The following is a 26,718-nucleotide window of genomic DNA, read 5'->3' as shown; positions in this document are numbered from 1 at the left end:
CAGCTAACATTTGCATTTTTTGAGTTTTTGATCCTAAGTTGGAATAAGCCTTTAAATAATCAATAACATTTCTGGTCTCATGAATTGGAGTGATGGCTCTCTGACATTTCTGATTCACATTTTCATATGTAAGCAGCTCTTCTATTTGCACTTTGGCTTCCTCTTTGACAACACTATGGGAGATAGCAACTCTCAGTCTAGCTAAAAAATCAGCATAGGCTTCATTAGGCCCTTATAATATCTTTGTGTAGCTATCTTTAGGTTCTCTTTGAGGAGTAATTTGATCTCAAGCTTTAAGGGCAACTTCTTTCAATTGTTCATGTAACAAAGGAGGGCATAGTATCTAAGCTTCCACCGAATCAAATTGTCCCATACCGGTTAACATTTTTAAAGTAATTTGGTTTGAGGGAGTGCCAGCTCGAGCATTAGAATTGGCACCATCTCAGACATCATGAAACCACATTATCTATTGAAGATATTTTTTTGGTTTAAGAAAAGCTTTTATCAAAATTTGTCAATCATAGAAGATGTCATAGCATTTAGAAGGTTTTTAGTAAAAAGCGAATGAGGGCCGTATATAGTTACAGCCTTTTTCATTTGCTGCATGTGAGAAAAATCAATGTCTTCGTATTGAGGTATTAGTTGTCTTTGAGCATTAACATTTTTTAACACAGGAAAGGCAAAAAGATCATCAGCCTCATAGACTCAAGATTGCAAAGCCAGTAAATCAGAAAGTCTTTTTCATGAAGGAGAATGAGTGGATCATCTGTTTTCATAAATATGAGTGTTGTGTTAGGGGCTTATCATTGTCATCAAAAAAAGTATTGTTGATTTTAGGGTCAAGAGAGCATCAGAAGAATCATCATCAGATTCATCTTGTCCTCGAATTGAGGGGACCTTTTGTTTCATGCCCGTTACAAGAGGAGGAGTGTTTGGGACAACCAGAGCAGGGATGGTGGGAAGGTTCTGAAACATTTTATGTTGTTCTAATTGGGCCTTTTGTAAAGTCTCATCATCTAATTTATATTCATATAATGAGCATTCTGCTTGTTGACGAATATCAGGGGGGCTAGAATTGTCTTGAAATGGCAAGATCATGGCTTTTAATGAGGGCCCACAAGGGCCAGAAATCTATTGGAATATTTTCTCCCAGTCTTGTGGCTCATTCAAAATTTTTTTTTTAACCCAGTTCCAAATTTTTAAATCAAAACTGTCTTCATCAAGGAAGCAAGGACTATATACAACCACTGTTTGGAGACAAGCCTCTATCTGTTGACGTGAAACCAAAAGTCCTTGAACCTTAAATAAATGATGAAGTAAAGTAGAAAAGTGGTGGGGCTTTCCAGCCGTTTGTCCCATAGCCCCTCAATTACCAACCTCCATAGGTCCTAACAGTCATTCCGTCCACTTGGCAAGGGCATTCACCAGGTCCCTGTTCAGGCGCCAATTGTCACGGTCTTTGTGGACCAGGACCTGGGGACTGGAGTCGACGAGAAGAAGGACGCAGGGGACCCAAGTCTCGAGTGAAACAAGGGTACTTTATTTGCAGAAACGCATGCTTATATATCTTCAATAAAATGATTACTCAGCCATTAAAAAGAATGAAATTCCACCAGTTGCAACAAAATGGATAGTCCTAAAAGGTCATTGAGGGAGTCACTGAAGGAAATGCAAGCAGGTGCTCTTTCCCATGATCTCAGGCCTGAGACCTGTGTGCAGCTCTGCTCGTTCCTGTTATCCAGGAACTGATAAGGAACAGAGAGTCCTTGAGAAACAGCTCACAAAGGAAGAAAACAACATATTGGATCCCTTAAAGTTGAACGTCCCCTGACAGAGCATGGCATGGCCAAAGAAAAAGAGAATACTTGTAAAAAAAATATGTAATCTATAAATCAGACATAAATTTTGAGTCTCTTCAAACCATTAAAGAGTGGGGGAAGAGGAAAATGGGCAGACTGTTTAACAGGGTATAGAACTGGGAGTTAATTTTTTTTTTTTTAAGAACATTGAGTATATTGCTTTGTTGTATTCATTTTTTTTTCTTTTTATGTAATTAGTGTCCAAAAACTTAGAGGAAAAAAATAACATTTAAAAAATATTCAAAGCAGAATCAAGTTTGGAATTCTGTGTTTCTCAGGGGGATTTAGAAAGATGAGAAAAGAAAAGGTGAAAAGGTTGAATCGTTTGCACAGTCATGCCGTTTTGATTTTTCTTCTAAAATTTTAGACCCTTTCTTCTTTCAAAGTTCTTTTTTTTCACTGGAGCCTATCCACATTGCCTTGTAGACAAAACAGGTCCAAAGCCCCTCCACCAGTGGGTATTGAACCTATCAAACCCAAGTCCCCCTTCCTCTCCTAAAATGAGTTCATAGATAATGTGATCTATCTCCACAAATATTTTTAACAAAATATTTCATGTCCTAATTTTAATGAAAAAGAGAAATAGATTCCTTTTTTCTTTTTTTTAATGTAATATTAATTTAATATTTGAAATCAGGCAATGTAATTCTCCACATCAACAAAACAAAGGGGGAAAAACATGATCATCACAACAGATTCAAAAAGTGGTTTAGACAAAATGCAACACCAATTCATGACAAAAACTCTCAGGAAACTAATAATAGAAGGGAATTTCCTCAGTCAGGTAAAGTACTTTTAAGAAAAATCTGTACGACATAATAATTTTTTTTTTTCCCCCAAATCTTCCCACCCTCTCCCTCTCCCACAGAGTCCATAAGACTGTTCTATACATCAGTGTCTCTTTTGCTGTCTCGTATACAGGGTTATTGTTACCATCTTTCTAAATTCCATATATATGCGTTAATATACTGTATTGGTGTTTTTCCTTCTGGCTTACTTCACTCTGTATAATAGGCTTCAGTTTCATCCACCTCATTAGAACTGATTCAAATGTATTCTTTTTAATGGCTGAGTAATACTCCATTGTGTATATGTACCACTGCTTTCTTATCCATTCATCTGCTGATGGACATCTAGGTTGCTTCCATGTCCTGGCTATTATAAACAGTGCTGTGATGAACACTGGGGCACATGTGTCTCTTTCCCTTCTGGTTTCCTCAGGGTGTATGCCCAGCAGTGGGATTGCTGGATCATAAGGCAGTTCTATTTCCAGTTTTTTAAGGAATCTCCACACTGTTCTCCATAGTGGCTGTACTAGTTTGCATTCCCACCAACAGTGTAAGAGGGTTCCCTTTTCTCCACACCCTCTCCAGCATTTATTATTTGTAGACTTTTGGATCGCAGCCATTCTGACTGGTGTGAAATGGTACCTCATAGTGGTTTTGATTTGCATTTCTCTGATAATGAGTGATGTTGAGCATCTTTTCATGTGTTTGTTAGCCATCTGTATGTCTTCTTTGGAGAAATGTCTATTTAGATCTTTGGCCCATTTTTTGATTGGGTCATTTATTTTTCTGGAGTTGAGCTGTAGGAGTTGCTTGTATATTTTTGAGATTAGTTGTTTGTCAGTTGCTTCATTTGCTATTATTTTCTCCCATTCTGAAGGCTGTTTTTTCACCTTGCTAATAGTTTCCTTTGATGTGCAGAAGCTTTTAAGTTTAATTAGGTCCCATTTGTTTATTTTTGCTTTTATTTCCAATATTCTGGGAGGTGGGTCATAGAGGATCCTGCTGTGATGTATGTCAGAGAGTGTTTTGCCTATGTTCTCCTCTAGGAGTTTTATAGTTTCTGGTCTTACATTGAGATCTTTAATCCATTTTGAGAGTTTATTTTTGTATATGGTGTTAGAAAGTGTTCTAGTTTCATTCTTTTACAAGTGGTTGACCAGATTTCCCAGCACCACTTGTTAAAGAGATTGTCTTTAATCCATTGTATATTCTTGCCTCCTTTGTCAAAGATAAGGTGTCCATATGTGCGTGGATTTATCTCTGGGCCTTCTATTTCGTTCCATTGATCTATATTTCTGTCTTTGTGCCAGTACCATACTGTCTTGATAACTGTGGCTTTGTAGTAGAGCCTGAAGTCAGGTAGGTTGATTCCTCCAGTTCCATTTTTCTTTCTCAAGATCGCTTTGGCTATTCGAGGTTTTTTGTATTTCCATACAAATTGTGAAATTATTTGTTCTAGCTCTGTGAAGAATACTGTTGGTAGCTTGATAGGGATGGCATTGAATCTATAAATTGCTTTGGGTAGTATACTCATTTTCACTATATTGATTCTTCCAATCCATGAACACGGTATATTTCTCCATCTATTTGTGTCCTCTTTGATTTCTTTCACCAGTGTTTTATAGTTTTCTACATATAGGTCTTTAGTTTCTTTAGGTAGATATATTCCTAAGTATTTTATTCTTTTCGTTGCAATGGTGAATGGAATTGTTTCCTTAATTTCTCTTTCTGTTTTCTCATTATTAGTGTATAGGAATGCAAGGGATTTCTGTGTGTTGATTTTATATCCTGCAACTTTACTATAATCATTGATTAGTTCTAGTAATTTTCTGGTGGAGTCTTTAGGGTTTTCTATGTAGAGGATCATGTCATCTGCAAATAGTGAGAGTTTTACTTCTTCTTTTCCAATTTGGATTCCTTTTATTTCTTTTTCTGCTCTGATTGCTGTGGCCAAAACTTCCAAAACTATGTTGAATAGTAATGGTGAAAGTGGGCACCCTTGTCTTGTTCCTGACTTTAGAGGAAATGCTTTCAATTTTTCACCATTGAGGATAACGTTTGCTGTGGGTTTGTCATATATAGCTTTTATTATGTTGAGGTATGTTCCTTCTATTCCTGCTTTCTGGAGAGTTTTTATCATAAATGGGTGTTGAATCCTGTCAAAGGCTTTCTCTGCATCTATTGAGATAATCATATGGTTTTTGTTTTTCAATTTGTTAATGTGGTGTATTACATTGACTGATTTGCGGATATTGAAGAATCCTTGCATCCCTGGGATAAAGCCCACTTGGTCATGGTGTATGATCTTTTTAATGTGTTGTTGGATTCTGATTGCTAGAATTTTGTTTAGGATTTTTGCATCTATGTTCATCAGTGATATTGGCCTGTAGTTTTCTTTTTTTGTGGCATCTTTGTCAGGTTTTGGTATTAGGGTGATGGTGGCCTCATAGAATGAGTTTGGAAGTTTACCTTCCTCTGCAATTTTCTGGAAGAGTTTGAGCAGGATAGGTGTTAGCTCTTCTCTAAATTTTTGGTAGAATTCAGCTGTGAAGCCGTCTGGACCTGGGCTTTTGTTTGCTGGAAGATTTTTGATTACAGTTTCAATTTCCGTGCTTGTGATGGGTCTGTTAAGGTTTTCTATTTCTTCCTGGTCGAGTTTTGGAAAGTTGTACTTTTCTAAGAATTTGTCCATTTCTTCCTCGTCCATTTTATTGGCATATAATTGTTGATAATAGTCTCTTATGATCCTTTGTATTTCTGTGTTGTCTGTTGTGATCTCTCCATTTTCGTTTCTAATTTTATTGATTTGATTTTTCTCCCTTTGTTTCTTGATGAGTCTGGCTAATGGTTTGTCAATTTTATTTATCCTTTCAAAGAACCAGCTTTTGGCTTTGTTGATTTTTGCTATGGTCTCTTTTGTTTCTTTTGCATTTATTTCTGCTCTAACTTTTAAGATTTCTTTCCTTCTACTAACCCTGGGGTTCTTCATTTCTTCCTTTTCTAGTTGCTTTAGGTGTAGAGTTAGGTTATTTATTTGACTTTTTTCTTGTTTCTTGAGGTGTGCCTGTATTGCTATGAACTTTCCCCTTAGCACTGCTTTTACTGTGTCCCACAGGTTTTGGGTTGTTGTGTTTTCATTTTCATTCGTTTCTATGCAAGTTTTGATTTCTTTTTTGATTTCTTCTGTGATTTGTTGGTTATTCAGCAGCGTGTTGTTCAGCCTCCATATGTTGGAATTTTTAATAGTTTTTCTCCTGTAATTGAGATCTAATCTTACTGCATTGTGGTCAGAAAAGATGCTTGGAATGATTTCTATTTTTTTGAATTTACCAAGGCTAGCTTTATGGCCCAGGATGTGATCTATCCTGGAGAAGGTTCCATGTGCGCTTGAGAAAAAGGTGAAATTCATTGTTTTGGGATGAAATGTCCTATAGATATCAATTAGGTCTAACTGGTCTATTGTATCGTTTAAAGTTTGTGTTTCCTTGTTAATTTTCTGTTTAGTTGATCTATCCATAGGTGTGAGTGGGGTATTAAAGTCTCCCACTATTATTGTGTTATTGTTAATTTCTCCTTTCATACTTGTTAGCATTTGTCTTACATACTGCGGTGCTCCCGTGTTGGGTGCATATATATTTATAATTGTTATATCTTCTTCTTGGATTGATCCTTTGATCATTATGTAGTGACCGTCTTTGTCTCTTTTCACAGCCTTTGTTTTAAAGTCTATTTTATCTGATATGAGTATTGCTACTCCTGCTTTCTTTTGGTCCCTCTTTGCATGGAAAATCTTTTTCCAGCCCTTCACTTTCAGTCTGTATGTGTCCCCTGTTTTGAGGTGGGTCTCCTGTAGACAACATATGTAGGGGTCTTGTTTTTGTATCCATTCAGCCAGTCTTTGTCTTTTGGTTGGGGCATTCAACCCATTTACGTTTAAGGTAATTACTGATAAGTATGATCCCGTTGCCATTTACTTTATTGTTTGGGGTTCGAATTTATACACCATTTTTGTGTTTCCTATCTAGAGAATATCCTTTAGTATTTGTTGGAGAGCTGGTTTGGTGGTGCAGAATTCTCTCAGCTTTTGCTTGTCTGAGAAGCTTTTGATTTCTCCTTCATACTTGAATGAAATCCTTGCTGGGTACAATAATCTGGGCTGTAGGTTATTTTCTTTCATCATTTTAAGTATGTCTTGCCATTCCCTCCTGGCTTGAAGAGTTTCTATTGAAAGATCAGCTGTTATCCTTATGGGAATTCCCTTGTGTGTTATTTGTTGTTTTTCCCCTGCTGTTTTTAATATTTGTTCTTTGTGTTTGATCTTTGTTAATTTGATTAATATGTGTCTTGGGGTGTTTCTCCTTGGGTTTATCCTGTTTGGGATTCTCTGGGTTTCTTGGACTTGGGTGATTATTTCCTTCCCCAATTTAGGGAAGTTTTCAACTATTATCTCCTCAAGTATTTTCTCATGGTCTTTCTTTTTGTCTTCTTCTTCTGGAACCCCTATGATTCGAATGTTGTAGCGTTTAATATTGTCCTGGAGGTCTCTGAGATTGTCCTCATTTCTTTTAATTCTTTTTTCTTTTATTCTCTCTGATTCATTTATTTCTACCATTCTATCTTCTAATTCACTAATCCTATCTTCTGCCTCTGTTATTCTACTATTTGTTGCCTCCAGAGTGTTTTTAATTTCATTTATTGCATTATTCATTATATATTGACTCTTTTTTATTTCTTCTAGGTCCTTGTTAAACCTTTCTTGCATCTTCTCAATCCTTGTCTCCAAGCTATTTATCTGTGATTCCATTTTAATTTCAAGATTTTGGATCAATTTCACTATCATTATTCGGAATTCTTTATCAGGTAGATTCCCTATCTCTTCCTCTTTTGTTTGGTTTGGTGGGCATTTATCCTGTTCCTTTATCTGCTGGCTATTCCTCTGTCTCTTCGTCTTGTTTAAATTGCTAAGTTTGGGGTGTCCTTTCTGTATTCTGGCAGTTTGTGGAGTTCTTTATTGTGGCTTTTCCTTGCTGTGTGTGGGTTTGTACAGGTGGCTTGTCAAGGTTTCCTGGTTAGGGAAGCTTGTGTCGGTGTTCTGATGGGTGGAGCTGTATTTCTTCTCTTTGTTCAGTCGCGCTGTGGGGAGGGAGGGAGGGGTGCTGCAAACAAATAACACTGGCGTGCGCTCATAGTGTCTCAGCCACACTGGGTCTGCCCCTGCTCACGGCGCGTGTAGCCTCCCTGCCACGGCGCGTGTAGCCTCCCTGCCCACACTGCTCGGGCTCTAGGTTGTTCCACCGGGAACAATCCGAGGCTGGCCCTGGGTTGCATGTACCTCCTAGGTCCAAGCTGCTCAGGTTCAGGCACTCGGGTAGTCCTCAGAGGCGCAGACTCAGTTGGGCCTGAGTTTTGTGCTCTTCCCAGGTCCGAGCAGCTCAAGTGATGAGGTGTTTGGCGAGCGCCAATGCTGCGACTTATCGCCTCCCCGCCACTTGGTTATCTGGGTGTAAAACCGGCGCACCTTCTCAGGCAGATGTTAACCGTCCAGACCCCCAAGAAGTTTTAGTTAGCAAAGAAGCCTGCTTACAGTTTTATAGATAATGTCTCTCTGGGGCTGCGATTGCCCCCTTCCGGCTCTGGCTGCCTGTCACCGGAGGGTGAAGGTCTGCAGCCGGCTATCTCTGTTCAATTCTTTGTTCCGTGCGCGGGCCTGGCGGTGTCTTAGGTTGGGGCTGGCTTTTCGCGTGGTAGATATCCCACAGTCTGGTTTGCTAGCCCAAATTATTTTGCTCAGATAGTGCTCAGGGTATTCAGGCCAGATTCTTACTCTAAGCGATGCAGCCTGCGCTGCGCCTCCCTGCCCAGCCCCCGCTTGCTAATGGCGTGTGCAGGCATCTGCACTGCTTCTCCGCTGGGGGAGTTACCGTAGGACTCGCAATCTTCCGAGTTTTAATTGTTTATTTATTTTTTCTTCCTGTTATGTTGCCCTCTGTGCTTCCAAAGCTCGGCACAGATTCGGCAGTGAGAAGGTTTCCTGGTGTTTGGGAACTTCTCTCTTTTTAAGACTCCCTTCCCGGGTCGGAACTCCATCCCTCCCTCTTTTGTCTCTTTTTTTGTCTTTTATATTTTTTCCTATCTCCTTTCGAAGAGTTGGATTGCTTTTCTGGGTGCCTGATGTCCTCTGCTGGCATTCAGAAGTTGTTTTGTGTCATTTACTCGACGTTTAAATGCTCTTTTGATGAATTTGTGGGGGAGAAAGTGTTCTCCCCGTCCTACTCCTCCGCCATCTTGGCCCCTCCTCTGTTGTATTCATTTTGATTTGGATTTCTCCAATACTCGTGAGATTTTATATAATTATTGAGCAATTGAATTATTGAGAAATTGAATTATTTCTCTCATTTTATGAACTGGTTGCTTAACGCCTCTGCCCATTTTCCTTTTTTCCCCACTTTTTAATGATTTGAAAGGACTCAAAATTTATGTCTGTTGTATAGATTACATACATTTTTTACAAGTATGCTTTTTACCTTTGGCCATGCCATGATCTATGTGGGATCCCAATTCCTCAACCAGGGATTGAACCCTCTGTTTATTTATCTACTCTTGTCAGCGGTATGTACGTTCTTTTAGAGCAGATACCATACAGTGTTTATTCTTTTCTTATACTTCTGGCTTCTAGGACCATGGAAGGTACTTAATAAGAATTTAAAGAATGCTAAAAGTGAATGAAAAATGCATTGAGTAAATATCTTTCCTCAAGTAAGTTTGTCCATTTTTCTCCATTCCGATACAACCGACTCAACTCCAAATTCTTCATAAAATTTTGCTTCACTGATATCACCAAGTAATTCGAGTCCTTTCACTCTTATCTAAAGTCAAGTCTATTTATTATTAATACCATACAACTGTATAGTGAGCGGCCTAAGGTAAGTGAGTTTTATCCTAATTAGATTACCAGATCTTTGAGGAAAGCTTGATGAAAGTGAAAAAGGAGAGTGAAAAAGTTGGCTTAAAGCTCAACATTCAGAAAATGAAGATCACGGCATCCGGTCCCATCACTTCATGGGAAATAGATGGGGAAACAGTGGAAACAGTGTCAGACTTTATTTTTTGGGGCTCCAAAATCACTGCAGATGGTGACTGCAGCCATGAAATTAAAAGACACTTACTCCTTGGAAGGAAAGTTATGACCAACCTAAATAGCATATTCAAAAGCAGAGACATTACTTTGCCAACAAAGGTTCGTCTAGTCAAGGCTATGGTTTTTCCTGTGGTCATGTATGGATGTGAGAGTTGGACTGTGAAGAAGGCTGAGCGCCAAAGAATTGATGCTTTTGAACTGTGGTGTTGGAGAAGACTCTTGAGAGTCCCTTGGACTGCAAGGAGATCCAACCAGTCCATTCTGAAGGAGATCAGCCCTGGGTGTTCTTTGTTTTTTTTTTTTTCTATACATCAGTGTCTCTTTTGCTGTCTCGTATACAGGGTTATCGTTACCATCTTTCTAAATTCCATATATATGCGTTAGTATACTGTATTGGTGTTTTTCCTTCTGGCTTACTTCACTCTGTATAATAGGCTCCAGTTTCATCCACTTCATTAGAACTGATTCAAATGAATTCTTTTTAATGGCTGAGTAATACTCCATTGTGTATATGTACCACAGCTTTCTTATCCATTCATCTGCTGATGGACATCTAGGTTGCTTCCATGTCCTGGCTATTATAAACAGTGCTGCGATGAACATTGGGGTACACGTGTCTCTTTCCCTTCTGGTTTCCTCAGTGCTGGGTGTTCTTTGGAAGGAATGATGCTAAAGCTGAAACTCCAGTACTTTGGCCATGTCATGTGAAGAGTTGACTCATTGGAAAAGACTCTGATGCTGGGAGGGATAGGGGGCAGGAGGAGAAGGGGATGACAGAGGATGAGATGGGTGGATGGCATCGCTGACTTGATGGACGTGAGTCTGAGTGAACTCCAGGAGTTGGTGATGGACAGGGAGGCCTGGTGTGCTGAGATTCATGGGGTCTCAAAGAGTCGGACACGACTGAGCGACTGAACTGAACTGAACTGACCACATCTTATGGGCTTCCCAGGTGGTGCTAGTAGTAAAGAATTCACCTGGCAATGTAGGAGACCTAAGAAATGCAGGTTTGATCTCTGGAAGAGGGCATGGCAACCCACTCCAATATTCTTGCCTGGAGAATCCCATTGAGACAGGAGCCTGGTGGACTACAGTTCATAGGATCACAAACAGACCTACATAACAGAAGCAACTTAGCATGCACATACTATGTCTTATGCTTTATTTGTATCCATCCTGGGCTTTCTATTCTCTTGGACACAAATGTGGACTCAGTTACTGTTTGCTATAATGAATCATATAAAAATAATTTTGTTCTCTTTGTAGGAAATTTGCTTGTGATTGTATTTGTGAGTTACTTTGGAGCCAAATTACACAGACCGAAGCTAATTGGAATTGGTTGCATTATTATGGGAACTGGAAGTATTTTGACTGCTTTACCACATTTCTTCATGGGATAGTAAGTGGCTCTATGCTATCAATTATCATTTCCTTGTAAATTAATCATACAATTTTATTTTTTATTTTTAAATAAGTATTCCCCTTAAGAAGAATGTCCACTAAGCATGTATAGAAATGGATTATACTTTCTATGTAATAATTAACTCATTGTTTTATCTACCGTGGCTCTCACTGATATTGAAATAGGAATAGCAATAAATCAGATGCAGTTTTGTAGAAAAGCTTTTTGTGACTTTTTACTATAACATATATTTTATGTCTTTGCCTACAAGATTTTGGTACTATTTAATAAGACTTTATTTACTGACCCCAGGTCCAACTGATCACCACTCAAAAATCAATACCTGAGAGGCAATTGTCGGTAGAAAGGAAACTTTGCTTTTAATCAGAATGTCAACAATCTGGGGAGAAGATGGACTCCTATCCCTCCAAAATCAATTCCCATGATTCTGTTTAGCCATCAAAGTTTTTGAAGGGAAAAGATTTCCCAGCTAAAGATCCTAGATTCTGTTACCATAGAAAGGGGAGAATAATGGATACCGAGAGCCAATGAGCAGTTTCTGCTAAAGATATAAATTACTTGCTGCTAAGTCACTTCAGTCGTGTCCAACTCTGTGCGAGCCCATAGATGGCAGCCCACCAGGCTCCGCCATCCCTGGGATTCTCTAGGCAAGAAGACTGGAGTGGGTTGCCATTTCCTTCTCCAACGCATGAAAGGGAAAAGTGAAAGTGAAGTCGCTCAGTCGTGTCCAACTCTGTGACCCCATGGACTGCAGCCCACCAAGCTCCTCTGTCCATGGGATTTTCCAGGCAAGAGTACTGGAGTGGGTGGCCATTGCCTTCTCCATAAATTACTTACTCATTATCAATGCCAACAGCCATGCTTTTTTGTTACTATGTTAATTACTATATTTGATTTTCATAAGGTCTTTCTTCTTCCTGGTACTGTTCCTTCTTATTTCCATCATCTTACTCCCTCTTGATTTATTTCCTCCTTTTGGCTTCTCCATCATACCCACCCTTTCCTTCTGCTTCTGACGCCATACGGTCAGTCTTGCCTAAGTTCCCTTACGAATCTTCTTCACTTTACACTCTACAAGATTTCTGTCAAGTACATGCATTAAATTTAACTATCACTGTACAGTGAGTTTATCTTATACTCAAGATTTATGTAATCAACCACCTCATGGGTATCTCCAGTCTAACATCCTACAAACATTTTCCACCCATATATCCAGAACTGAATTTATCTCTGTGCCAAAACCAGCTCAAATTTTTCACATTCACTCTTTCAGCAGTGATTCACTTATCCACAGAGAGATTCAAACCAAAGTCAAGGATCTCATCTTAGACTTATTCTTTGCTTCAGTATACATGACCAGTGGTCAGCAAATCTTGCTTTTACTGCCTCCTATATGTCAAAGCTGTCCCTTTTTTCTTTCTCATCATCTCTGGCCTGGACTTTCTGCATCCCATCCCAACTTCATTGTAACTCACATTCTATACTACAGTATTCATTTTACTTTTTGTAATTTTTATTTTAAAAAATTATTTATTTGGCTGCAATGGTCTTATTGCACCACATGAGATCTTTAATACTCATCGCAGTATGCAGAATCTTTAGTTGCAATATGTGAAATCCAGTTCCTTGACCAGGGATCAAACCCAGGCCCCTTGTATTGAGAGCTTGGAGTCTTAACCACTGGACCAGCAATGAAGTCCTATGGTGTTCATTTTAAAAACAAAAATCTTATTATTTTACTCCTACTTAAAACTCCCAATATCCTAGAGCAGTATTTTTCAAAATTCAGATCCTGACAAACTTGTTGATCAATAAATCAATTCAGATTATTGAGACTAACAATTTTTTAATATGATAGGATAGAATAGAATAGAACAGAATAGAAGAAAACACAGTTATTCTGTGAAACTTTCTTTTTGGTTTTATAAATTTGTGTGTGTGTGTGTGGATATGTATGTATTGTGATTGTGATGCAAAATATATTTCTCACTGTTGGTATAGTCAAAGTATTGAAAGTCTCTTGCCTACAAATTAATATCTAGGTTTATTTGCATATATAGATAACTCATTGATTTGGCTTTGACTATCTTCCCAGTTTCATTTTACACGGCTTCCCATGGTTGAGGACCACACTATAGGTCTAGAGTTTTCCAAATGTGCCATAATAGGTCATACTTTTGTTCATAGTGTTTCTACAGCTTTGACTATTTTTCCTTCTTTGCCTACCTGTTAAACTCCTTTCTATCTTCAAAATTCATCTCTTATGGAATCCTCACTGTGAAGTTTCCTCTAATCCACACCCTTCTCAATATCCAAGCAAAGTTGATCATCTTGCTTTCCTTTACAACAACTCAGGACCTGACATATTAACATTTTTGTATCTTTCATCATATACGTTTATCTTAGAGGATATAAGATATTTTGATAACAAAAGCTGTGTGTTTTATTTCCAGTGATTTGGAGTTGCACATAATGCCTGGCATACAGTAGGTTGCCCTTGGAACTCACAGGGTACCTCAGTATTTTTAATTTATATTGTTTATTGAAGTGTAGTGGATGAATTATAATAGTAACAGGTGCATAACATAGAGATTCATTATTTGTATAGATTATACTCCATTTACAGTTATAAAATGCTGGCTCTATTCCCTGTGCTGTATATCACATCTTAGTATCTTATTCCTTTTGTACCTAGTTGTTTGTACCTCTAATCCCTTTAACCTATTTACTCTCTCTTCCCCCAATCCTCTTCCCACTGGTAACCATTCATTTGTTCTCTGTATCTGTGAGTCTGTTTCTGTTTTGTTATATATGTTCTTTTTATTTTTTTAGGTTCCACATATAAGTGAAAATATACAATCTTTGTCTTTCTCTGCCTGACTTATTTTACTAAGCACAATACCTTTACATCCATTCATGTATTTTTAAATAACAACATTTGTACCTATTCTAGGTCCATCTCTGTTGTTCTAATTAAGTTCTTCCTTATCAAATTGAAGTAGACTAGAACTTTTTAAACTAAGTTTTGAGGAGTCAAGCATATGACTCTGTCTGTGTGTGTGTGTGTCCATGAAAGAAATTCAAGTAAATTATTGATGGAAAATGCAGGTGAATCAGTATGACTGTAAATTAAATTTGAAAGTTTAGATTGTAACCATCTTTGAAGATAATTCAAAGGGATGAATAAATGCACTTAGCAATTTTTTAAAAACTTGAAACCAAGATATTTCATACATTGACCAGAATATAAGAATTCTTAGGATGACAGTAATGTGATAATCCACCTTGCCTGGGGAGTACTGCATGATATTTCTTAGCAAACACTTCTATTTTACTTTGACCTATCATTTCTCCTAACATATAGGCTGGGAAACTGATAAAGAGTATCCTGATAATTTGGAGAAGAGAATGGTACAGTTAAAGGGGAAAATTCCTCTGCATTTCTGGGAAAAGTAAAACTATTCAGTAAATATAGTGATGTTCTTACAGTTACAGGTATTCTAAAGACACCACTTTTAATCCATCAGAGAATTCAACATCAAATTTACCAACTTGTTCGATTAACCAAAATTTGTTACCCAATAGAACGTCATTGGAGGTAGTGGGAAAAGGTAAGAATTGAACTCACACTATTGAATATTACTGTCACAAATAAATATTCTAAAATTTAACAATTATATTACATCTATAAAAACTATTATATTATCTATTAGTAAAGTTTATTTAAAAACAATAAGAAAACATTTTCATGTATGTAAGACAAAATTCATTGTTAATATATAAACAGCTTCTAGAAGCATTAAGAAAAAAGAAATATTTTGATATGAAATTGGCAAAGAAAATATGCAACTAATGTAAAAGAAGAGGATGTGGCATGAATATATTTAAATGTAATTTTACTCATTATGAAAAATGCAAATTATTACACAAATTAAAGATTGTTTACCTACTAAAACACAAATCGCTTTTATTATAGTACTAGTTATAGATTTTGCTACCTATTAGATAGGAAAAGATTAAAAATAAAAAGAAATGAGGTAGAGGGAAAAGCCACATTTTATGTATTATAGAGAGTGTATAAATTTCTCTTTTGGAGGTTAGTTTTTAAGATGGTAAAGGACAAAAATATGCATATCTGCTTAAATCAGCAATTGTACTTTTATTGCTTTATCTTAAAGGAAATAATCAGGAATATACAGAAGGATTTATTTATCATTATAATCATGGCATCCCATGGCACTCCACTACTCTTGCCTGGGAAATCCCATGACAGTAGAGCCTAGTGGGCTACAGTCCAGGGGGTTGCAAAAGACTCAGACATGACTCAGCAGCTAAAAACAACAAACAAGGAAAGAGACTGATTAAAGAAATGATGAAACTTATTCAGCACACTATGATGCAGTCATTAAAATCCTGCTACAAGAACATAAAGAATATTAGGCATATTTTTGTGTTCACTAAAAATGTGAAAGATATAAGCAAACATCAGAAGTGGCTCTCTGTGTGGTGGGATTACAGATCATTTTACTTGTTTGCTTTGTGTTTCTCTACATTGTCAAATTCTGTAATGTGACTATAAATCATTCTTACAATTAGAAAAGAACAAAACACTTTAAATGGAATAATTAAAGAGTTGCATTAGTTGAGTTTTTAATAGGAATGCTAAGATTAATGTTTAAAATAAAGCATTCTCTTGTCTACGTAGGTTTGGAAAAGGATTCTGGGTCATATATGTGGATATATGTTCTCATGGGTAATATGCTTCGTGGAATTGGGGAAACCCCTATTGGGCCCTTGGGGATTTCTTACATCGATGATTTTGCTGAAGAAGGACATTCTTCTTTGTATTTAGGTAATGTACAGAAAAGAGTAGATTTTATGGTTACTTTCCCTGGGTGTAACTTGAAATAACACTGCTCCTCAACTCAGTCTTTTATTTAATGAAAAGTTATTTGGAGAAATATATTAAGTAGTATTACTTTTAAAAATTTAATAAGAACCATGTATTATTGGCATTTGATAAAAATGTTTTATAATGTTTCTAGGTAATTTGCTTGCAGTAACAATGATTGGTCCAATCATTGGCTTTATACTGGTATCTCAGTTTTCTAAAATGTATGTGGATATTGGATACGTGGATCTGAGTAAGTACTCTCAGAACAAGGTAACATGATAATGCTTTTGAAGTACATGACAGCATTCTTCCAAATAAGTGAATTCATTCTTTCAGTGGCTTTTTGCAGACTAATCATCAAAAGTTACAAACAGGAAATGTGTTAATATGTATAATAAAAATAAAATACATCTCCTGTCAACATCAAGTGGTGCTAGTGGTAAGGAATCTGCCTGCCGGTGTGGGAGATGCAAGAGATGCTAGTTCAGTCCTTGGGTCAGGAAGATCCCTTGGAGTAGGAAATGGCAACCCACTCCAGTATTCTTGCCTGGAAAACTCCATAGACAGAGGAGCCCGGGGACCTACAGTCCATGGGGTCACAGAGTCTGACACAATTGAGCACACACATAGCTAGCTAAATCAGGCTTTCACAGCTAAGCACAAAATAAGAAAATTTAAGAAACTTAAGATGACTTCATCCAAAATAATTGCAAATTAATTGCAGGTCTCTCAGTAGGCCCTCTGATGTCACTTACCTGCATTTCTTAGAAAACCCTCTCTATCTACATAGTTTAAAGTCTCTTCTAAAATTTGACTCCTCTTCAGAGAAGCCTTACTTCACCATCTTCTACTGGCACCAAAAGATAAACACCCCTGTTGATCACCAAGAGCAGGTCTTTACTGTAGTCTTTATCACAATGAGCCACAAATATTTGTACACTGATATGCCATCTCACTATATTGTTATAAAGTAATTAGCATTTGGAAATAAGCAAATCAGATTTTTCAAATCAGATTTGCACCAGGGCTACATAGAGTAGACCTCACAGCAGTCCAATGATAACCACAATCTTGCAAGTATTTTAATATAAAACTAAAATGTGGGCCTGATGGAATACATTATGTCTTCTATTTTGGATGTGTGAATCATATTCTATGTTTCCATTCATTCACTTCCAGGTTCATCATTGTTTTTACCACCAGGAACCTAGAAGTAAATGGTTATTAAAATCTTTGGAATGATAGTTTTGTAACCTCTTTTCTATAGTCAGAAATTACTACTCATAGTGTTTTAGATACATGGTAATCCCATTTCTACCACTGAAAGTCAAGACTTAATTACATCTTCTCTTAGTCAGTCATGGGTGTGATGTAAACATAATATGGCAAGCTCCAATGCCAAAGGAACCAACAAGATAACAAGTGAATAAAGAGTGTTAAGTATGATGGTTAAACTTGTAAGAACTGGTGGTGGTGAACTACCCTCTGAACACACTTGAAAATGAATTTATTTCTCAGGCTCAACCTATCCTTTTCATGCAGAAATCAGGATCCAGCATTGACAAAATCTACTGATTGGTTTTTAAGAAAATCTAGAAATCCAGACTTCCATTAGAATCTTCCAATTTTTATGATGGTGTGTGAAGCAACACTTCAGAAGGCTGTGTCTAGACAGGTTATGATCTCTCGTTCTTTTGTGTAGACCAGGGATAGAGCACAAAAAAAATGTTACCAAGGTGACATTCTGACAGATGATGAATAAGTACTTGGCATATACATGGAGTCTCTGATTTTACCAATCATTTCTAAAGTCTACTAGAGTTGCTGATTATGAAATAATATGAACATGCAAATCAATTTTAAACTCAGATCTATGCATAGTTTAAAACCACTTCAGTAAACAGAATGAATAATTTACTTCTTTATATCAATTCAATGTTTTCTCGTGTTAAAGAGTTTTTCTTATAGATCAAAGAGTAACAATACGATTCTTGTTCTTCAAATTTCTAGGGTGTGTTTGTGTGTGTGGTACTTCCTTATTAGAATGTTTACTTTATACCCACTGAAACAGCTCATTTATACCTGTTTAGATATAGCACATGGACTTCCCTGGTACTCAGAAGGTAAAGAATCTGCCTGCAATGCAAGAGACCCAGCTCGATCCTTGGGTCAGGAAGATCCCCTGGAGAAGGCAACCCACTCCAATATCGTTGCCTGAAAAATTCCATGGACAGAGCAGCCTGGCAGGCTATAGTCCATGGGATTGCAAAGAGTCGGACACAACTGAGTGACTGACACACACAAATATAGCACATACTTTAAGGGAAAATATTATTGAAATAAAATGATTAAATTTTCCCTAAAATTTTGAGTTCAGATTTTGAACTCGGAGTTTCAGTATGTATATATCTTCACCATTATCATCCCCTGTGGTGTCAAAGAGTTGGAAATGCAGGTTCTAGTGGGGAGGTGGGAGAACCTTACTATTAGCTCTGAGAATTTCTAGCAGACTGCTATAAGTTTCATTGCTGGTGATTTCTTGACCTCAGAAGATGATGCCAATATAAGTTTTCAGACAGTGAGGAGTCATGCCTTCCATATTGCCATCGTTGTAATGCTCAGTCATGTCCAACTCTGTGATCCCATAGACTTCAGTCGGCCAAGTTCCTGTGTCCATGAAATTTTCTAGGTAGGAATACTGGAGTGGGTTGCCATTTTCTACTCCATGGGAGCTTCCCAACCCAGGAATAGAACCTGCCATCTCTTGTGTCTCCTGCACTGGCAGTTGGATTCTTTCCGCTGAGCCACCAAGGAATTCCAAAGTTGGCCCTTAAATAGTTTGCAGGCTTTAATTGTTCCACAAGGACAGCTGTTCAGTCATGTCAACACAAAAGCCATCAAGTTCACATAGACTCCATCAATGACAACAGTGTCGTGACTGATTCCTAGACAAGAGCAATCGTAAGATGTCTTTAAACGTTAGACTTACCCTTATTTCAAAAATGAAAATGTGTGAAAAAAAGAAAACATTGTCTCAGAGTGGATGAAACATCATTTACTTTCTTCATCTATGAAGTACAGCAATTATTACCAATATTTCCCCAAAATTATTGCACTTCAAAATGATTTTTGACTGGCTTCTTCTAATTCTTTATTCTAGGCACTATCAGAATAACTCCTAAGGACTCTCGTTGGGTTGGTGCTTGGTGGCTTGGTTTCCTTGCGGCTGGACTAATAGCCATTATTTCTTCTATACCATTCTTTTTCTTGCCCAAAACTTTGAATAAACCAAATAAAGAAAAAAAAGCTTCAGCATCCTCAGTATCTTTGCCTATGAAAAATGAAGAAAAGAGTCAAATGGCTAGTTTGACCAAGACTGGACAAAATGTTACTGACACTGTAACTGGTAAGTATTTCACATTTATAGTCAGTTTGGAGTTGTTAATCCCAGTGAAAGAGAGAAATATTCCAAAATAACGTCATACTCAAGTCATCTAAAGTCAGTGTTCTTCTGTGCTAAATTTGGCTGGATTAGTCTTCTAAGATTCCTACTAAAAAACTTCATAATATTTTCTGAACACATATCAGCTCTGTAGAGAAGAGGATTCGCTTGTGGTCTTTAGCAGGGATAAACCAGTTAAAGGTTAAAAAACTATCTATTATTAGTAAACCAAAGAGTATATAGTCATTTCCAAATTATATAGTGCAAATTATGAGTTAAAAGGACTCTCTCTCTTTTTCTTTCTTGCTTTTTCTCTCGCTTCCTTCCTTCCTTTCTCTCTTTTCCTTCTTTTCCTTCTTTCCCTTCTTTATTTCCCTCCCTCCCTTCCTTTCTTTTGCTTCACAAATGGTACCAGGAATCAGATTATGCCCTGATAATAGAGTATTGCCTCTGTTTTTCAAGTATTTAAGTACAGTGAGGTTGTAACAAGAATATAGACAACAGCCATATAGTGCTTATATAAGGAATTCTGAGTGCCTATAAATTGGGCAACTTTATACTTAGGTGGAGACATGGAGTATGCAGAAGGAAATCAGATCAAGTTTCTTTCTAGATAATTAGAGTAAGATTGTCTTCTTGGTACTTATATAGAAAATATTGCTTACCTAAATATTCAAAAATGAAGTAGAAACAAGAGTAGTAGCAAAGAGTATTGGAGTCAGTCATATGAATAAGAATCCTCCATAGCACAGGATAGTGATTTTCCTTTCCAACATAAACTGCCAAAGAACAACTTAGGAGCACTAATCTGTGATTGATCAGCAGCAGTCAGAGCAAGATGGTTGAAATAATGAGATGTTAACAGTGCAGTTTTCAAATCACACAGCCATAGTGGAGCAGTAAGAGTCAAAGCAGAGCAACACCTGAACCCTTGGCAACCTTTCAAGTTAAAGCTGAAGTGACGTTAGAGATTGTTAGTGTAGCCCAAGCTCTCCCTCTGGTTAGCTCTTCCATCTACTCCTTTTATTGTTACTTTCTCCTCTCCATTGCCCTAATCTGAAAGCAGTGGTGTTACTTGTATGGGCTCATGAGAGATTTAATTTTTCGACTACATTGGTGACTTGAAATTGGCCAAATGGGAGAAGTTACCACCACTTACTACCAAAATTGGGAAATACTCAAATCAGGCATTGTGCTCCCAAGAATCAGTTGTTAAACATTTACCAGCACATCACTGAAGAGCTTTTTGAAATTAATATGCACAATAAAAATAGCATCGCATTGAATTTTCATCCAATTTATGCTATTTTCATACTGCAGCAAATTAAATCCATTAAAAGTAGTTGATTATTTAAACCTGTAAGGAACATGGTTGACTGTAAGCCCAGAAAGAATGGGGAGGAAAATGAAAATACAAAATTAGAACAATTATTAATATCATCTATATTATCAACTGTGGTTGCAAGATAGTGACCAATATAAGATAGCAAAGAGCTCCCGCGCTCGCCCTGGATCCCTGCTCCGGCCGGCTGCGCCAGCCCTTATCCCCTACCCCGTGTTTCCCCGCGCGTCCTGAGCACCCGGGCGACACCATGTTGGGCTTGATCAAGAACTCGCTGTTCGGGAGCGTAGAGACTTGGCCTTGGCAGGTCCTGAGCAAAGGGAGCAAGGGAGATGTCTTCTATGAGGAGAGGGCCTGTGAAGGCGGGAAGTTTGCCACAGTGGAAGTGACAGATAAGCCTGTGGATGAGGCTCTGAGGGAGGCAATGCCGAAAGTCATGAAGTATGTGGGAGGCTCCAATGATAAGGGACTCGGAATGGGGATGACAGTTCCTATTTCCTTTGCTGTGTTCCCCAGTGACGATGGGGACCTACAGAAGAAATTAAAAGTCTGGTTCCGGATTCCAAACAAGTTTCAAAGCGACCCGCCAGCTCCCAGCGATGACAGCATTAAGATCGAAGACAGGGAAGGCATCACTGTCTATTCCATGCAGTTTGGTGGTTATGCTAAGGCAGCTGATTACGCTGCCCAAGCCGCCCAGCTGCGGTCCGCCCTGGAGAGCACAGCCAAGTACCAGACTGACTTCTACTTCTGCACCGGGTATGACCCTCCCATGAAGCCCTACGGACGTCGCAACGAGGTCTGGCTGGTGAAGAGCAGTGAATGAGTCACCGGCTGTGCCCCAAGCTCCGCGGGGGTCTGCATCTGTGCCCACTTCCCCTGGAAGGAAGCAGCGCCCCCGTGCCGCTCCAGCAGAACCAACTTCCCTTCAGAGCCAGTCACTGCCAATTTCCTGAGATAAGCACGGTCCAGATGCTGAGGCTCTGTTTCTCTTGGTGGGAAATAATGTACCCACGATACACATGCGTCCTTCTAATTGACTTATAGACAATTCAGTGGTAGGCCAGAGAAACCCAGCAGCATTTTTCCAGCTCTCTGGATCCCCTAAAAACAGATTTTTACAAATCATGAAAACTGTATTTTTATTAATCCACGAAGAAGTGTGATTTACGCGTGATCTTTCATATGTAATTCTTAGAAGAGCTTTCTTTAAAAAGAAGCCAAAAATTAAGATCTTTGACTTTAAACAGCTGAAACAAAACAAAACAAAAAAAAAGATAGCAAAGAGGTCCTTCATATGTGCTACTAGGAACAGGTGAAATAACTAAGAAGTTTTAGTCAGAAAAAATATATATCTAATTTGAACAGAAATAAGACTAATTGATTAGAAAGAAATAAAGCTTTCAGTTCATTAAAGAAACAATTTGTAAACATGGAGAATTGACCAAAAATGGAGCACTTTCTTTCTGAAATAATCAGCTTAATGTCACTTGAGTTGTTTATTGATCCAGTTATTCCGGTTACATAATGGATCATGATTATGTAGAAGTACAAATGATGTCCAAGTTCTCAGTCACCTCAAAAATTCAAGGATTTGGTGAACCTATATGTCTTATTTCTTTTGATCAAATATCACAACTCACATAGAATGCCTCACAAGTCAATGGTTCTTCCTGATTGGGGAGTCTCATGGAGCACAGTTTAGCATTTTGACCTAATAATTTTAAATATTATTTATCCCTGCTATAAATTTCCATACATCTTCTTCTTTCGTCTTCTATGTCCTTTGCCCTAATCTTTTTTCTTATTATTATAAGCAGATGAAGCTATTTCTTAATTACCATTGAATAGAAGGTTTGATTCTGACCATGTTTGATGGAAACCTTTAGAGTTGTACAGCACAAGATATTTCAAAGTCCATACCATCCATTTCTCAAGAATGATATCTGGTTCAGTCTTGCTAGACTTTGATACTTTCCACTGTTTTTCTAAGTAGTTCTTTTCACTTTAACTCCCATTGCAGCTGGTTAACCTGGTGATCATAGACTGAAATCACATAATTCTTGCTAGGTACAGAAATTATGGATTTGTTGCACTCCTGTCTGTAGGCACGGCTTTTTGCCTACTGTTGTCATAATGTCATTTGAGACACAATATCTCTTTAATAAAGGTGATTGCTATTACTGCCAGAATTATTGAGGCAGTATTTTATGGTAGAAACTATATACCAGAAAAACAGTTTTGAGTCCTGGTACTAAATTAACCTTTATGATTTTTGAACCTTAGTATTCTATTTTTGTGAGCTTTGGGTTCATACTATTTTTAAGGTAAATTTCTACTTAATAATTATATTATTAATATAATCATTATACTATTAAATGCTAATAAATAAGAGACATTTCATTAGCTTTTGTTCCTTCAGTGCCTAGCATATTACATGGTACCCAATCAAAACCCAAATATTTGTTAAATAAATGAATAAATGAACTAATATGGATGCAGGTATGGTAGAGTGCTATTAGTCAAATATGAGGTGAATAAGCAAGTTGCTATAACAAACAGCATGAATGCTTGATCCCATCTGGGAATAAAATGAACAAAATAAATAGTTCATTTTATTTAGTTTATTCATAAAAATATGAATGTACATATGGAAAGAATGGAAGTAATATATTTTAAGAAAACTTCTGGCAGTAGAATTGCAGATTACTCTGACTTTTTGTGCTATATACTTATGGAATTTTAAGTCATATAAATTATATTTACCAGATTAAGATATTAATGTATATTTAAGCTGCATTATATTTTCTTTCTTTTGATGTTTTTATAGGTTTCCTCCAGTCCTTGAAAAGCATCCTTACCAATCCCTTGTATGTTTTAACATTATTTTTGACACTGCTACAAGCCAGCAGCCATATTGGTTCTATTACTTATGTGTTCAAATACGTAGAGCAGCAGTATGGCAATTCAGCATCTGAGACGAGCATTTTGCTTGGTAAGACCCATTGTTTATGTTTGCTTTATAAACGATAAACTACCGAGTAAATGAGTTCCAAGTGATATTTTGTTGTGAAGGCAATTTCCTGTTTTATTAAACATAGTTTTCTTTTTTTCAAATTTTATCGGATCCATCCATCTTGTGATATTACCATTGTTCTGCCTTTGAAGTTGCATCTCATGTTATTTTTTATAATATTATTCCTTTATTTATTGGCTGTGCTGGGTTATTGTTGCAAGGACCTTCTCTAGTTGTGATGAACAGGGGCTACTCTTCATGGCAGTGTGCGGGCTTCTCATTGTGGTGACTTCTCTTGATGTGGAGCACCGGCTCTGTGGAGTGCAGGCTCCAGTAGTTGCAGCACACAGGCTCAGTAGCTGTGGTTCCTGGGCTCCAGAGCACAGGCTCAATTGTTGTGGGATCAGTTCAATTCAGTCGCTCAGTCATGTCTGACTCTTTGCGACCCCATGAATCGCAGCACGCCAGGCCTCCCTGTCCAACACCAACTCCCGGAGTTCACTCAAACTCACGTCCATTGAGTCGGTGATGCCATCCAGCCATCTCATCCTCTGTCGTCCCCTTCTCCTCCTGCCCCCAATCCCTCCCAGCATCAGAGTCTTTTCCAATGAGTCAACTCTTCGCATGAGGTGGCCAAAGTATTGGAGTTTCAGCTTTAGCATCATTCCTTCCAAAGAACACCCAGGGTTGATCTCCTTTAGAATGGACTGGTTGGATCTCCTTGCAGTCCAAGGGACTCTCAAGAGTCTTCTCCAACACCACAGTTCAAAAGCATCAATTCTTCGGCACTCAGCCTTCTTCACAGTCCAACTCTCACATCCATACATGACCACAGGAAAAACCATAGCCTTGACTAGACGGACCTTTGTTGGCAAAGTAATGTCTCTGCTTTTGAATATGCTATCTAGGTTGGTCATAACTTTCCTTCCAAGGAGTAAGTGTCTTTTAATTTCATGGCTGCAATCACCATCTACAGTGATTTTGGAGAACTGAAAACTATAAATTTAACTCCTAATAAGGTTCTCAGCCTAATTTTTTTGTTAAAAGAATCTTCATCTTTAACAAATCTTGCAGGACTATGAAATGAAAGTTATAAGGGGAATCAGTTATTCGTGACACCACATACAGGCCTGTTTATCACCTCAGGGCATATGTGTGTTTAGATTAATAAAGAAGAGATATTAATTTAAGTATTCAAATCTAAAGTAGTGGGAAAATTTATAGTAAGATTTTAAGGATAGGAAATCCTCATTTTAAAGAAATATATAGGATTTAGGTGATAGGATAAAAAGTCTCAGAGTCAGGAAGATGATACTTTGTTGTAGTTTTCCAGGAAGAGAACAAAAAGTACGTTATAGAAACAATATGTTAGATATACAAATATTCTCAGTCACTGACTTTTGCTACTGGGAAGCTAAACCTTTAGCATTGGCAGGGAGAAATTATTTTTGTCTCTTCCACATGGTACACTAGTCCCCTACCTTCATCCTACACTGTGAGTCTTCTGTTTAAGAAATAACAAGATTGGGTTAATTTGGTTGATAGATAGCATTTCACACATAAAGACATTCGGGATAACCATATTAATATAATTACATAATTACGTTTTTTTTCTCTTCTAGGATTCATATCCATACCATCTTTGGCAGCTGGAATGTTTACAGGAGGATTTATTGTTAAAAAGTTCAAGTTTACCTTGGTTGGAATTGCCAAATTTTCACTTTGTGCCCATATGACGTCCTTCCTATTTCATCTAATAAATTTTGCACTAATCTGTGAAAACAAATCAGTCGCCGGACTAACCCTGACCTATGATGGGTTTGTATATATCAATATATCAGTTGCACAATATGTACGCTATTTAATGTAAGAGAATGTAAGAAAAGCAAGGCAGATACCAATCTTTACTAAACTTTAAGCTGAGAGGACTGTCAATTTATAAATTCTTATAACATTTCTTAAGATCTCAAAAGATTCATTTCTTAAAATCCGTTTTTTCCCTCCTTAAAGAAAAGTTATAACTAACAAATCATTGTTAATCAACTGTACTCCAATATAAAATAAAATTCTTTAAAAAAAAATGGACACATAAAAGAAAATCTACATAGTCTGTAATAGTAATAGTTATTACTTATGGGGTGTTTACAGTGAATGATAGGAGCTTTTGTCACTATTTTATAGCTAAGAAGAGCAAAACTTAGAGAGAGTCACAGATTATATGATTCTGACTCAAATCTGAAGGTTTTGACTCCAAATCTCTTAGTCCTAACTACTACAGTCTTGGATGACTCATGAGAGAAACATAAATGACATTTTCCAAAAGTGACTGAAAAATCTTTATCTGCAGTTAATTTTGATGTTTAACAATTATCTTTATAAGAAAACTCTTATATTGTGCTGAGTTCTCCTCTTATGCAAACCTATTATGTTTTCTGGTATTATCTTTATTAGCACTAGAATTGATATTCTATACATATAATAGCATATTAAGCCTAGAAAACTTCTACTTTTCATTATTATCACACATTGTGCAGTATAGCTAGTACTACAGTGAAAAGTGAAAATGTTAGTTGTGTCCAACTCTTTGTGACCCCATAAACTCTAGCCCACCAGGCTCCTCTGTCCATGGAATTTTCCAGGCAAGAATACTGGAGTGGATTGCCATTCCATTCTCCAAGGGCTCTTCCCAACCCAGGGATCAAACCTGGGTCTCCCGACTTGAAGGTAGATTCTTTACCATTTGAGTCACCAGGACTGTGGTCTCTACCCCAAATCAAGGGCAGGCTTCCTGTGCAGCTTTCTTTGTTTGTTTATTG

The 26,718-nt window shown here is 37.5% G+C and overlaps 1 protein-coding gene and 1 pseudogene across 4 annotated transcripts in view; both read left to right on the top strand.

Moving 5' to 3' along the window:
* SLCO1B3 (solute carrier organic anion transporter family member 1B3) overlaps window positions 1-26,718 on the top strand; it is an 83,952-nt gene that overhangs the window by 42,616 nt on the left and 14,618 nt on the right. For all 3 annotated transcript variants that reach the window (XM_086401849.1, XM_086401850.1, XM_086401851.1), the window contains 7 exons: window positions 11,052-11,184; window positions 14,698-14,819; window positions 15,914-16,060; window positions 16,254-16,352; window positions 19,263-19,508; window positions 23,717-23,881; window positions 25,525-25,720. In XM_086401849.1, coding sequence (XP_086257975.1) covers window positions 11,052-11,184; window positions 14,698-14,819; window positions 15,914-16,060; window positions 16,254-16,352; window positions 19,263-19,508; window positions 23,717-23,881; window positions 25,525-25,720 — 1,108 coding nt within the window. The remainder of the gene's footprint in view (window positions 1-11,051; window positions 11,185-14,697; window positions 14,820-15,913; window positions 16,061-16,253; window positions 16,353-19,262; window positions 19,509-23,716; window positions 23,882-25,524; window positions 25,721-26,718) is intronic.
* On the top strand, window positions 21,064-22,135 carry LOC147372596 (heme-binding protein 1 pseudogene; annotated as a pseudogene). The gene has a single exon (XR_015164213.1). The product of XR_015164213.1 is annotated as a heme-binding protein 1 pseudogene (transcript).

The sequence above is a fragment of the Bos grunniens genome, chromosome 5, assembly GCF_055505025.1.
Source record: "Bos grunniens cultivar Pamir isolate PY7600 chromosome 5, Bosgru_T2T1.0, whole genome shotgun sequence".
Taxonomy (NCBI): Eukaryota; Metazoa; Chordata; class Mammalia; order Artiodactyla; family Bovidae; genus Bos; species Bos grunniens.
The sequence above is the reverse complement of the archived record's forward strand: the minus strand, read 5'-3'. Positions and strand labels throughout refer to the sequence as shown.